Here is a 14,966-nt window from a genome sequence, read left to right as displayed (position 1 = left end):
CTAAAGGATCATGTGACACTGACGACTAAGTGTAATTAAGTTTAAAAATTGAGCTTTGCCATCAAAGGAATAAATTACATTTTAAAATATATTAAAATCGAAAATACTTATTTTAAACTTTAGATCAAACAAATGCAGCCTTGGTGACTTCTTTCAAAAACATCAAAAAAATCTTACCGACCCCAAACTTTTGAATGGTAGTGTTTATTACATTGTCACAACTGTGATCTAGAAAAAATGCTGGGAATATTTAGCAGTCCCTTAAATTTGGTAGGGACATGTTCCAACCATCCATAATAAAAAAGGTAGAAAAAAACATATTACAAGACACAACCTTAATGTTCAAAAAAAAGTGTATATTGGCCATATAATATATGATAGGAAGGATGAGGAGGAGGACGATGCTGATTCCAAGACACTGTGCTACTTGGCTAAAATCTAGATACTCACATGGCATTGGCCATGACTAGTAGGTCCACGTTGTCAAAAAGGCTGACCTCAGGCACCTCCATGATAAGCACGTACAGGATCTCAATGAAGAGCATGAGGAAGAGTTTACCAATACTGCTGATCTGTAGGAACACTGAGCAGGCCAGTAAACTGAGCAGCACACATGACGAGAAATACTGCAGAAAGAGGAAAAACATTCAGACATTAGTCTTTCGCTCTCCCCTTATCTTATTCCATATATGATTTATCAAAAGACAAGCATTTCAGAGCAGTGCCTAAAATTACAGCTATGAAAAAATATATGGAAAGGCCTATCACTGCTGAAAAATATCGACTTGGAACATGGTGCTATTAGCTGGTTCAAGCTGGCCCAAACGAGTTAGTAGCTGCTCACTGACTACTTTAAGGAATAGTTCACCCAAAAATTAATATTTGCTGAAAATGTATTCACCCTCAGGCCATCCAATATAATGAGTTGGTTTATTCATCAAAACTTGCGAAGTGAAAAGCTGCGTATTTGTAATAAACAAATCCATCATTAAGACATTTCAACTTAATTCATAATAACTCTTCCTCCAGTGAAAAACTCCATCCCCTATTGTCCTCTCACATCAAAATCCAAAACATATTTGTTTAGAACTGTTTTGGACTGTTTTCACTTGTAAACAGTGCTTGATCTGTGGATATTTCTCTCCTGATTCAGATGACTTTCTCACTGGAGAAAGCACTGTTATGGATATGGGACTTGTATTTCAGCTGGACGCAATGGATCAAAGGTAAAAACAATCTTAAACACTGATTTATTACGAACATGTTACTGGAGTCATGTGGATTACTTGTGTATTATTGTGACGTTTTGATCAGCTGTTTGGACTCTCATTCTGACGGCACCCATTCACTGCAAAGGATCCTTTGGTAAGCAAGTGATGTAAAGCTAAATTTCTCCAAATCTGCCGATGAAGTAACAAACTCATCTACACCTTGGATGGCCTGAGGGCAAGTAAATTTTCAGCAAATTCTCACAAAACTACAAAACTGAACTGGTCTGAGAACAGTGCCACACCTCTGGGAAATTGCAGGCGGGTGACAAGCTGTTGCAGAGGCTGTCCTGAGACCAGAGAGTGTAGTTGAAGGAAGAGCTGCCGACATGGCAAGCATTCACATCACTGGGGCTGATGTTAAACTCCTGCCCTAAACATGTCTTCAGGTCATCCGTACTGCAGGTGAACTAAAGGACAGATGAAAATGTTTCTCAGATGAAGATAAGTGACAGTATTTCATTTAATTAATCACTACACATCTGTGAAGCACTTCAATGTCAAAAGTCAATTACTCAAAAACATATGATTTCTGTGTCACCAGCAACATGATTGCAAAACTAAAGATTTCTATTTTTGCAATTCTGTCTTTACTCCTGTAAGTCGTTAAATATTGTGAGACAGATTAAGTGTTAGTTGCATGGCTACATCGCTACATAGTTTATGTATCACTAAATGTATCACTAGTGCATGAAATAACTAAATATCAGAGACATTAAGGCACAGAATCCTGAGGTTAAGACTTGTGAGACTCACGATGTTAATGAAAGCGGAGAGAAAGACCAGGACGATTGTAAAAACCCCCACCAGGGTGCTGTTGAGTCTGGACTGAACAATCCTTTTTGACAGAGTTTGCAGAGGCACAGGGAAAAACTGTCAATAGAGAGAAACATGAATTGAGTTTCACAATATTACTAAACATAACTCAACAGTATCTGAAAACGATTTAATGCTGTCACATGATAAAAATATATTTTTTCTTGATTTAAAAAAAAAAAAAGTATAAAAGTAAAATTAAAAATGTTTTTCTTTTGAACTCTCTACTCAAAAATCCTGAAAAAAGTATATTCAGGTTTGCCACCACAGGAATAAATTACACTTTGAAAATATATTCAAATAGAAAACAGTTATTTTACATTGTAATAATATTTTACTGGAATACTTTCCATACCCACTGTATATATATATATATATATATATAAGATGAACTCTCTTATGCTATGTTATGTAGAACAGGTTTTTATGAAAGACTTTTTTACGGGTCAGGAAGTTTAGAATCTAATTCCACAGCATCTCTAAGGAAAGACCTGCGACGCCCCTTGCTGCCCATGGAGCAATGCAGTGACAGTTCCACCTCAGTGTGCACAAATGAGCTGCCAGCGCTTTATTGTGTCTCTGGCTTTGCTCTGTGTGACTCATTGTCTCTGGAGACCTGCTCAAATTTACGCAGCTAAAAGCCCAATATCAATCAAACCCGCTCAGGTTATTTTAGTGGAGAATTTGAAGGTTGATAAACACTTGGATTTAGCGATGATGTGTCTGTAAGAGTGTTAGGAAATGGTCTGTGAAGGACGTGTTAAGATGTATTGTTTTCTAGGGCTTTGGGGGGGGGGTGTGTTTTCTTGCATTGTTGTAGATGCCATGTTGCTCAAGGTTTGTCCTCTTTATTCTATAAAAATAATTACTATTATTCAGAATTTCATAATATTGCATAAATATTATATAGGCTAAATTTCGTACAATACCAGCATTTCACTCACCCCAAAACAGGAGTAAATGGCTGAGATGAACATGACAGCCATCAGGAGGACGAGGCACAACATATAGAAGCCAACCATCAACCCAGAGCTGCAGAGAAACAAACAGGTGTAGAGAGGAAACCAGGTGAATAGAAAATAACTGTGTGTCATTTTAAACAATTATTATATGTCATAATTAACATAGGGTCTAAGGGAGAGGAAAGACCTGCTTTGGCTGTTTTGGCTGCTCTGGTACTAACTGTCTTCACCTTTACAAAGTCGAAATGAATGAAAGCTTCTGTGTATGAAGGCTATGTGACATTCCCATTTAAAACCAAACAAAACCTTCTCTAAGCCTTTGGCCTGTTTGAATGGACCAGAAAACATTTGCTAGGATCAGGCATTTAACTGAAGTGTACTTACTGTGGCACAATGACGATCTGAATGAAGCAGATGAATAAAAAGACGAGGGAGGCGCAGGCTACGTATGCTCCGAACCTGTCGTCTACCTGTTTGGAGTACTGAGAGAAGGTGAGGAAAGAGGAGAGAAAAGAGTGGGGTTACAAATACAGTTCAAATAGCATGTGAAAGCAAGTAGTGTTTTACCGACTGAGGGAAGTAGATGTGCCAATGTTCATTGTTTACTTCAGCTTGTACTGAAAAACAAGGGTTCCCAGTCAAATGTTTTTCTTTAACTTTGCCAGTTCTTTGGGATAATTGGATGATTTTTAAAAATATTTTACAGATATTGCACACACAAAAAGCCATTTTAAGCCCATTAAAGGGATAGTTCAGCCAAAAATGACAATTCTGTCACACTAATCGTGTCGTTACAAACCTGTAAGACCTTCGTTCGTCTTTGGAACACAAATTAAGATATTTTTGATGAAATCCGAGAGCTTTTTGACCCTCCATAGTCAGCAAGGGTAATTAATAAAATAATTTTCATTTTTGGGTGAACTATCTCTTTAAATATTTTATCCGAGTATAATTAGAAAAAAAAAAAAAATGTATTAAAAGTTTTTGCCTGGAAATCACAACTGTAAAATTTCCTAGTATTTCCAGGTTTTCCACAGTGACGGAAACCCTGAACTGTTTGTGTAACTCAGTTGCAATTGTGCTTGGTTTGTTAAAAAAATAATAAACTAAACTAAACTAAACTAAACTGCAGTCTTTAGTGTCACATGACCCTTCAGAAATCATTCTTATATGCTAATTTGGTTCTCAGCATTTCTTAATAATGTTGAAAACAGTTGTGCTGCTTAATATTTTTGTGGAAATTTTTTTTTTCTGAATTCTTTGATGAATAGAAAGTTAAAAAGAAAACCATTTGAAATAAGATATCTTTGGTAACATCATAAATGTCTTTGTCAGCTTTGATCAATGTACTGTAATGCGTCGTTTCTAAATAAAACAATTTCTTTCAAAAACAAAAATCTTTCTGACCCCAAACTTTTGAACAGCAGAGTAAATATCTAAAAAATAATATCAAGTATATTTCATCAAAGACTATGGAAGATAACACTTCAACAAAGACTATGGAAGATAACTGATTCATTCATGAGCCTAAAATAGACGTTCTGGACACAGACAATGGAAGTAAACAAAAGCAATAATTATCTCCACTACAAACTGGAAGCAAGTCTCTGAAAGAGCCGTGTGATCAGTGCCAGACGTATGAGGACCGGTACACAACATGCTAAAAGTGGATGTGACTGCAGATGGAGGATGAGGTTGAGAAACTTTCTTTCCATTACCCTTTCATCACTATCTTTACAAAAAAAAACCTAGTCTCCTACGTGTGACAAAAACTCCATCTTTTCTGGGAAAGTTTGGCATCTCTCTGAGGTGGGGGAGGTCAGTGGTGACAAATGCTTTGAAGGTAACACCATAAAATGACTTTAATCACAGTGCAGCATAAAGATGTCAGTCTCTGACTCATTCCGAACCTGGACCTTGAATTGCATTGCCTCTATTCATCTTAGCAGCGTGCCACATCTTTGAGCTATGCAGAGTATTTTTTCTGTATAACAGTACTATAATGGACTTCTGATTGGCTCTCTGCCCTATTTTTTGCTATGCAACTGAAGGAACAATTTACCAGTTACATTAACTAATGATCTGTTAAATTGTTAGTTCCTGCTCACAAGTCATGCAATTTACAACAAAATCCCTACAAGGCTAGAAAATGTCAGCTTGATGACGCATTTAAATCAGAAGAACTGGCAACTATACTTTTTTTTTTTTAGTAATAATAAAGCTTGACTGGCATAAAAACACTCACATGATCACCTGATTTTTAGTGGACAACAATGTGGAAAATGTTCATTTTGGCCTATTCTTCACAAAAAGCTTTCATATAGTGCATAGACTAATCTTATAGTGTTTTTTTGTGCCATTTTTGGAGCCTGACAGCTGTTATTTTAGCATTTATATTATACTCTTTTAGTATTTATTAATATTTAGCTTTGATTTTGTCCATTTTCATTTTAATATTTTATAAATGTTGTTACATGCTTGTCATTTTTGTTTTTGTTGACTTTTTTATTACTATCTAGCTTTATTTTTATTTCAGTTGTAGTTCTAGCAATTTTAGTACGTCAACTTATTTTATTTCAGTAAGTTGCTATTTTATTTATTTCAATAAACAAAAACAATTTTTTCAATGTATGGAAAAGAACAGTGTGAACATTTTGCTAAATTTCTCCTTTGTTGTGGTTCACGGAAGAAAAAAAAAAACATTGTGTGGATTAGCATTAGCTAGATCAAGTTTATCTTTTAATTGAAGCTAGTCATGAAAGTCATACCTTCTTCTCCAGGTCAGGTTCTCGGAACGTCAGCAGAAATTTCTTGACATGTTCGGACCGTAATCGGTCGATGCTTCGAGCGTCAATGGCACGGCCCAGAAACTCGTCCACCTCATCCTCAGGGTTCAGGTTTTCTTGTGTGTTTCTGAAAATGAAATGTCTAGATAGCAAGAGACACGGTTTTTCTACTTTTTTTCTCCCTTCTTAGTTATCCTTTAACTTACTACTATAATTTAATACTATAAAGCTAGACCACCAAAAAGCAGCAGCACCACACCCCAAAAAACATGACAGAGTTAAGGGCAGCTCCGAATCATCATGGTTAGCCTTGGATGATTGTCATTAAAACTGTTATTTACATTAAAAAGCACAAATCATCTGCTAAAGAGCTCAAGGCCTTGCAATCATGTTCATGCAATTCAGTAACTAAATCACATCAGCAAAACTAGGTTCTGCATTTGAATTCAAATACTGAAAGTGTTCATTTGACAGAGAAGTGTCAAAATGGACATATAATAGGTTCGCAGTCTCTCAGTATAAGGTTTGATGATGAATTGCCTAAAGAAGCAAACTGGCTTGCATATCTGTATTCACACATTTAGATAAATGCTGACTAGTTAATACAAGCACAGTGATACATGCATAAATATCAAGAGACCCAGGATTCTAGGTTCTGATACTTTTCAACACCTCTGGAAAAGTGATGGATATGCTCACACTACATGCATGTGTTGATTAGTTCATTGGTAGTTGGCAGTTCAATCACATTCGAATATATTTTAGTGACTTAAGAGTTAGAATGATTAAAGGGGTCATATGATGCTGCTAAAAAGAACATTATTTTGTGTATTTGGTGTAATGAAATGTGTTTATGCGGTTTAAGGTTCAAAAAACACATTATTTTCCACATACTGTACATTATTGTTTCTCCTCTATGTTTTAGGTAGGGGTGGTTGACTCTTAACTTTATAAAGAATATCTCTTTGGATTTGAGACTTTAGTCTTTGCAACTTTACAGATCTTCTTTATGCACCAAGAGCTTGTAACACTCCAAAGAGAAAGGAAAAATTGAAATTGCATCATATGACCCCTTTAAATATGTTTTAATTACAAACAACTGTAGTAGACTTAACTCCTTTTTATAGCTATTTTATCCATTTTGCAGTCCCCCCCCCCATATTCAGCAGCCCTACTTATATGACACTGAACAAAACCAGCAGAATTTTGTTGCTGAAGTACTTGCTTGATTGATACATAATTCAGCTGATGCAATCAGAGTCTGTATTTGTTATTTTATAACCAAAAAACTGCTTTGAATGAACCGCATTCAACGACATTTAAAAGTCTGCATTATATGTTTCAGAATATTAGTTTCAAGTATTTTAATGTTACATAATGCAAAGCTATATATGCACCTTTCAAAAGTTTGAGGTCAGTAATACTTTAATTTTGAAAGAAATTAGTATGCATTCAATTAATCAAAAATGAGGGTAAAGGCATTTATTAAAAAACGTTCAAGTGCATGTTCAAGTGCATTTGAACTATTCGTCAAAGAATCCAGAAAATGGTCAGGGTTTCCACAAAAATATTAAACACCACAATTGTTTTTAGCACCGATAATAATAATAATAATAAGAAATGTTTTTTTGAGCAGCAAATAAGCATATTAATATGATTTCTAATATATGACACTGAAGACTACAGTAATGACAATCACAATATCACAATATTACTGTTTTACTGTATTTTTTTAGCAAATAAATGGTAAGCATTAGAAACTTCTTTTCAAAATCTTGCTGACCCCATACATTTGAATGGTCGTGTATATGAGATAAATTCTGTAATTGACTATTAATAAAAGAATTGGCATGCAGGGTGGAGGCATGAAGATGTGTTCCATATACTCACTTGTCTTTGGGATCCTCAAATCCCTGCAACAAAATTGGAAGAGAAAATGCATTATACATCAATGCAGAACGGATGAGAACGTCTGCATTTGTACAATCAGCACAGCAGTGACCCCTTCTGGAGGACCTCAACTAAAGTAATAAAACTTCTCGATTACAGAGATAGAAAATTCAAAAGCTATATTCCCTGGAAAAACTGGAAAACGTTCACACCACAAACTTCTTTTCTTGTTGGAGTAATAAAAAACCCCACAATGATTTACCCAACACCCTATTCCAAAACAAGCATAAATCTCTATTAATTTCATATACTGTCAAACTGCAAATAACAGAACAGTGACAAATGCAGTAACAAAAGATAAGCACAGAGAGAAAGGAGGGGTTGGGGAATACAAGAAATATACAAGAATAAAGACAATCATTCATGGAAAGACTTTGCAACGTTGAAAACAGAGAACTGCTGTGAGACTGAGAATTTATTATTACTGTACTGATATATAACTGAATACATGATGACTGACATTGAGTATAAACAAGCTGAGAGCTGATTCAGGTGGCTTGATTTATGACCACAAGCTTTTTTGGAGGAATTTAAATTCAGACCCCACTGAGAACAGAAGTAAATGTTGATGAGGCATTGATTTATCATGGTTGGAGGACATGGGAAACATGGAGAGGAAACCAAATAGGCTCATGTTTCATATGTGCTTTAGCGGTTAGTGTTTTGTCTTTTCCTCAAAGGGTTTTGATTTTACACAAAAAATATATACTGCCTACAAAAAAAGACATCTGATCGGTTTACACAGGCAGCACAAGTTTCATACATAGCACATACAAATGTTGGGTAAAATAACTTGTATTATTGTAAATATATATTATAAATATTAAAATTAATATTAATACTGAGCACAGTTTATATCGATCTCCAAAACTGACTTCAAACATTTAAGTAAAAGCCCTTTTTAGGTGTAAAGACCACAAAATCGCAAATTCCAGTGTGTCCAGAACATACCACAAACATTTTAGTTTTTGTAGTATTGGTATAGAAATGTAGTTTTTTATTACTTTTTAGAATTACTTGCATGGGTACTGACTCAAAACCGGTAATATGAGAACCCCATTCTCTACAATAAGTGCTTTGGATAAGAGCAACAGCTAAATGACTACATACTTAATATGTATCAAAAATAGCAGATATACGGGTCGAGGAACAGACTGAATGTTCCCATTAAATATCAAATGACCATTTTAATGGTAATTTCTAACCACTAAACATTAAATTATGGGAGTAGAAAGCATCCATGAGACAAGTTGCTAGATGCATAATAATAGTCACTAAATGTATAGTCTCGGGAGACTCAGATGCGCTCCCACACACAGGCCTGCATGTATTCACTCGACAGAGACTATGACCCAGTCAGTATGATGATGCGTTACTCTCCTTCGACTGAGCAACACCTTCTGGGCCAACGCAAGCCTCTAGACAATACAACAGACAAAAACAGGTGCTGTTGTTATTATGAAACACTGCATGTTTATCTGCCTTCCTCAATGCTCGGTGTTTGTGTAGGCGTGGACAGATATCTGGCAATTACAAGCCAGTCTGAGCTCCAGCAGGATATATCGAGCGGGATTTATCTGTGCCACTATCAAACGGAACTGCACAAATAATTACAAACAGGTTCCCACTATCTGCTGTTGGTTGGACAAACACATATTCCAACCACAAAATACAATATTTACCAACCCCCTGCTGGTGAATTGTGCAACTACACCATTTATTTTCAAAAAACAGCTTTCAAAAGGTACAAAACATACTGCTCTCTCTCTCAGTCTTGTCATTCAAAAAGTTTGAGGTCTGTAAAGAAGTCTCTTATGCTCATTTTAAGCCTGCATTTTTTTTGGAGCTCACAGGAACTAATTGCTGGTTCCACTTTGCCTGATTAAATCCCTCAGGGCAGTATGTGAGGCAATCCAGCTTTATTTAATTAGAGGGCCTTTCCCTTTGGGTTCCAGAGCCGGGGAAGAGCTGTGAACTGAATGAAAGAACAGGGACTACACAAAGGGCATGAGGCCCTTTACATGTGGCCCTAAAGCAATGTCCTTGGGATTGTTTTGGCTTAGTTAACACATGGTACAAAAAGCCCCTCCCGTCAAAGGTCTTATCCTCCAACAGAGGTGGTAATGGGTTTTAGACATGGCAATTAGACTAAATGCAAACCAACTGGTTTTCAGCACTCAGATAATGTTCTCATCCTACAAGGGTGGCTAATCAAAAGTGCAGCTTCCTCACCATCCTCTTCATCTCCTTGGAAACCTGATTGCCACCCAGGTGATTGTAGAAGGGCCGGTCTGTCCAGTGAGTGCTATTATGCGTGACTGAGTTGGTACGGTTCATCTTAGCAATCATTGCCTTTTCTTCTTTCTGTGAAAGGAAATACGAAACAGGAGCAGTATTACGGTCCATGCTTTTTAATGTCATAGTCATTAACTAGCTTGTCTTCTGACATCACATTTCCCTGAATTTATCCACATAGCTTATTGGCATTCCTCTGCTGCCCAGCATCATGCGAGTCATGATATTCCTGAGCGCTAGGTGTTTCTGCTTGAAAAGATGTGAATATTAATGGAGAATCATAGCTTGTCGACCCCAGCTGTCTCAGGTTACAAAGTTTAATAAGTAATTCGAAATACACAAGAGAAAGGAGACTCTAAAATGTTTTATCTCACCTGAATTTATAAAATTGAACTGATACCATTCGTTGATGAGGAGAAAAAAGGTCTCACCCGCTTCTGACTGCAGCCCACTATGAGGTAGGTTTCAATGTTGTGCTTCTTGAGATAGACGTTTCTTTCTCCACCAAATCCAGGTTCTACATCATAATCACCATTCAGATAGTTCAGGGTGGCCTTGGTGATATGAATACGCCTGAGATGATAAAAACAACTTTCATGAGGCATAAATGTAGACAGGAAGTTGCCCTGGAATGGCAACGCCATATTTGGAATGAAACACTAGTGTATTCAATATTGAGTATGTGCTGGTTACAATTTTTTTTATAGTGAGTGAAACAGAACACATAATGAAGCAATAAATGTTTGAGTTATTGTCAGCAAGTGGCCTTCATTTACTAAAAAAACGAATAAAAAGTAAACGTTGGGATGATTACTTCTATTTCCAGTGTGATGAAATGAAAGATCAAGTCAGCGTTAATTTATTGTTATTGACATACTAATATAGATTTTGTTAATAATTTGAATTTGATTAGATTTTTCTATTTTCATTAGTAATTTTCATATTATTAATATTTCATATTTAATTTATTTTCACTTAGTAACTTTGTTGTGTATTTGTCATTTTATTTGTTATGTCTATAACTAAAATTAATCAAAAATGAGAAATGTTGTCTTGGCAGTTTGCTAAAGTAAAATAAGTATAATATAGTTAATGCTGATATTATTTTAAAATAATATAATACATATTATAATATAATAAATTACAAATTATATAACTATATAATAATATATATATGTATTATTTTCTCTATTTCATGTTGATGTTTATTTTTAGAAAATTGCAAAATTATTACAATTTACTATATGATTAACCATATTTAGACATTTTGATAATAGTTGTAGTAAATCAGTCAGGAACACTTTGCACAGTGTACATACTACAGAAAGCAGTATACTAGTATGCTATTCTGAACATTGTGAAGAAAAATAACCGGAGAGAGACTTAAGAGACTTGTCTGAACTTGTCTTGCGTTAATGAAAAAAAAACACATTTTCAGATTTTAAAAGTGAAGAGACACAGGGAGTTCAGGTGAACGGCAAACAAGCCATCAAACTGTTTTGTACATTGAGGACGACAGGCAAGTCTGCGGAAAAATGGTCTCTTCCTGTGATGGGGCGCTGGGCCGGTTGGCTGCAGCTCAGAGAAACACAGACACGTGCTCATTGGAGCAGAAACCCAGTCACCACCATTCTTGCCTTAACAAACAACTGCTCAGAGACACTGAACATACTGACACGTCCACACGCATGCGAGACAAATAACCTGGAAACAAACTCAATTAAGGGATGACTGACCTGACCAATTAGAACAGCAGGACAAACTCATAGAGAGCAATTCAAAGTTTCTAGTAAGAACGTAATGCTTATAACAATTTAGCCATGATTAACAAAAGCAGGTAAATAAGATTAAGTGTTTCAACCCTTCTGTGAACTTTCATTCAGTCCAGTGCTGCTGTACAGCATGTTCCACGAACAGGGTACAAAACAGGGCCTGAAACTCCTGTTTTGTTTTGTTTTTTTTCTTTTTCTTTTTTCAAGAGTTGGTCAGTCAAAAGATGTGCTTAACCTTCAAAAAATATTGATCAATGGACATTGTTCAAACTAAATATAATATGAACTGTTTTATTATTTTTCTAAGAGGTTCATTCTTTATTGAGGCAACAGCGGTCAAAATATAATGTAAGACAATTTTCTATAAATAAACACCACATAAAAGAAAAAAAATGCATAGGGATATACAAATATAAAATGATACAATTAAGAACAAATAGTAAAAAAAGCTAAAATTGTTAACAAGATTTAGTCTTATTGTTTTAAAAAACTTAAGTTTAATTCAAAATATTTTAATTAAATAGTAAAAAAATATGCTTAATTAAAATTATTCTTACAACACTGAACTGAACACACATTTTGTTCACACACACACACACACACACACATGGGGGGGGGCTCCACTGCAGAGCTTAGCCAAGCGCTAAATACCCTTAACTGTTCCCAAATGGCTTAGAAATGTCAGATTTTAATCTGTCTACAAGTGTATTTTTTTATGTAGTAGGTTTGGCATCCCACTTTCATGAATTCAAAAATCCAGCCCAATTTGTCCTGATATTTTGCTTGGAAAACATGAGTAGTCTAAACAAAAAGCTCTTGGAAATGGATTTAGAAAAAGGCAATATAATAGATATAATAGATAACAGATAATACTGTAGAATAGTTCACAGTTCTGTCATTATTTGTTAATAATAAAATATGACTTTAGAAGACTTGCAATATACAGTATAGTGTAAAATAGCATATATGACGTTTTTATGGTGTTTTGCATCCTTTTTGAATCTTGAAACCTCCAGTCAGCATTTATTGTAACTGAATGGAAAAGGACAACCAAATAATTCTCCAAAATTTGAAAGGAAAAAAGAAAGTCTTACAGGTTTTAAATGACATAAGGGTGAAAAATAATGACATAAATGTCATTTTTGGACCCACTTTATATTAGGTGGCTATAACTACTATGCACTTACATCAAAAAATAAGTAAAATGTACTTATTGGGTTCATATTGTATTGCAAAATTCTGCTGCTATTGTGGTGGGATATGGGTAAGGTTAGGGACCGGTTTGGTGCTATGGTCTAAAGGTGGGTTAAGGTGTAAGGGATAGGTCAACAGTGTTATTATATATGTAATAAAAAATTTATTACAGATGTAATTACATGCAGGTATTTAAAAAAAATATAAGTACAATGTAAAACCATGCATGTACACAAAAATGCATTTTATCAAATGATTAATTTAAATAACCAAAGACTTAAACTACTTCAGTCTGTGTGCATTGAATTTATTTAATACACGAGTTTCACAATTTGAGTTGAATTACTGAAATAAATGAACTTTTCCACGACATTCTAATTTATTGAGATGCACCTGTAGTAGTTAGGGCCACCTAATATAAAGTGGACCTTTTTTTTTTTTATCGAACTACCTTAAGCGTTGTTCATCTTAGTTTGTAAAAGAATAGTTCAAACCAAAAATGAAGAGTGTCATTATTTAATTATCGTATGACTTCAGAAGACTTCCACTATAGCCTAATATAGTATATATGACACTTTTATGGTGTTTTTGCATGTTTTCTTTTAAGCTGGAGTACTATAGGTATCTTAGTTTGTAAGTCATCAAAACAGGAGAGAAGAAACCAGTGGAGAGCAGAGGAAGCCTCAGGCTGGGCACAGGACCCACGGCAGCAGGACCGGGTCTTATGACAGTCACCTGAATGTCACCCCAACACATGCCTTCATTTAACCCGTAGCCCATACAACAACCTCTATTGTTGATCATCAGATCAAAGTGTGCGTGCATACTTTTTTGTCTTTTTGCTCGAAGGTTTTGTGAAGTGTGCAAACATCTGAACAGACAACAGATGGTTTCCCCTTCGAGCAGCATCTCTCTGCAGCAGCAGAGTACGTGCACGAATGCATGGCAACTCGGCTGCGATGAGTCACCACCACCACTGGTGGAGATAATGAGGAGATAGTTGAGCTGGAAAACAGCGGGAAGCGTGATCGCAAACACTCATCTGACAGGAGGGAGGGCTTGTCTATCCCAGTCAGCTGTGTGAGTGGGATGCAAGCGGAATTAACATGATTACATCCCAGTTTGCCATCGTGTTTCGACAAAAAAAGCTGTTCGGCTGAGGGCGTGGGCTGTTGTGCGGACACTTACGGCGGCCAGTTTGTCGAATCGTGCGAAGAGCTCGTTGAGGGTCATCACTAACTCCTGGGCCGTGCACTGTGAAGCCAGACTGGTGAAGCCCTCGATGTCGGCAAAGAGGATACTGCAGAGAGAGAGAGAGAAATATCAGTTGGAGGTTTCATCAGTTATGGGCACTTCAATTTTTAATAACAGATTTCAATGTTTTTCTTATTGTTATACGAAGGTCTCAACAGATTTGTCTTGAAACATTTGTAATTTTTTTTTACCATGCTATCACCATCATTTATTTTTGTTACTTTTCAAATGTATTTTATGTACAGATCTTATTGTTTTACTCTTGTCCATGTCCTTTAAATCCTTCTTAATATGACTAATTATTACTTAAAAAGATGATAAATCTTAAAAGTAAAAATAAAATAAAATATTTAAATATTTCTTGTATAAATCTCAAAATCTAATTTAGTCAAATAATGCAATAAACATTAAAAAATATTATTATGAAATACTAAATTAATTGTAGTTAGGATACAATACTAATAATACAAGTAGTCTTAATAACAAACTTGCCCATTATATTCCAAAAATATTTCAAATGCCATTTATCACAGAATATTATCAAACCCAATAAATAATTTGATATAGACAGACAGACAGATAGACAGATAGATAGATAGATAGATACAGATACAGATACAGATAGACCGATAGATAGACAGATAGACCTATATAGTGTGTATATGGTCA

The 14,966-nt window shown here is 35.4% G+C and overlaps 1 protein-coding gene across 1 annotated transcript in view; it reads right to left on the bottom strand.

Annotated features, from left to right (window-relative positions):
- The window catches only part of LOC107722865 (adenylate cyclase type 5-like), a gene marked incomplete at its 5' end in the record, with an annotated part of 29,250 nt that overhangs the window by 6,444 nt on the left and 7,840 nt on the right, over positions 1–14,966 (bottom strand). Inside the window, 13 exons of the mRNA XM_016531359.1 lie at positions 451–626; positions 1,514–1,678; positions 2,025–2,141; positions 3,029–3,116; positions 3,431–3,528; positions 5,815–5,959; positions 7,723–7,745; positions 10,015–10,146; positions 10,509–10,650; positions 11,583–11,649; positions 13,706–13,778; positions 13,871–14,119; positions 14,232–14,343. Of these exons, the coding sequence (XP_016386845.1) occupies positions 451–626; positions 1,514–1,678; positions 2,025–2,141; positions 3,029–3,116; positions 3,431–3,528; positions 5,815–5,959; positions 7,723–7,745; positions 10,015–10,146; positions 10,509–10,650; positions 11,583–11,649; positions 13,706–13,778; positions 13,871–14,119; positions 14,232–14,343 (1,587 nt within the window). The remainder of the gene's footprint in view (positions 1–450; positions 627–1,513; positions 1,679–2,024; positions 2,142–3,028; positions 3,117–3,430; positions 3,529–5,814; positions 5,960–7,722; positions 7,746–10,014; positions 10,147–10,508; positions 10,651–11,582; positions 11,650–13,705; positions 13,779–13,870; positions 14,120–14,231; positions 14,344–14,966) is intronic.

This window comes from Sinocyclocheilus rhinocerous, unplaced genomic scaffold (genome assembly GCF_001515625.1).
Source record: "Sinocyclocheilus rhinocerous isolate Xijiao unplaced genomic scaffold, SAMN03320098_v1.1 scaffold2529, whole genome shotgun sequence".
Classification (NCBI taxonomy): domain Eukaryota; kingdom Metazoa; phylum Chordata; class Actinopteri; order Cypriniformes; family Cyprinidae; genus Sinocyclocheilus; species Sinocyclocheilus rhinocerous.
This window is presented reverse-complemented; position numbering and strand designations above follow the sequence as displayed.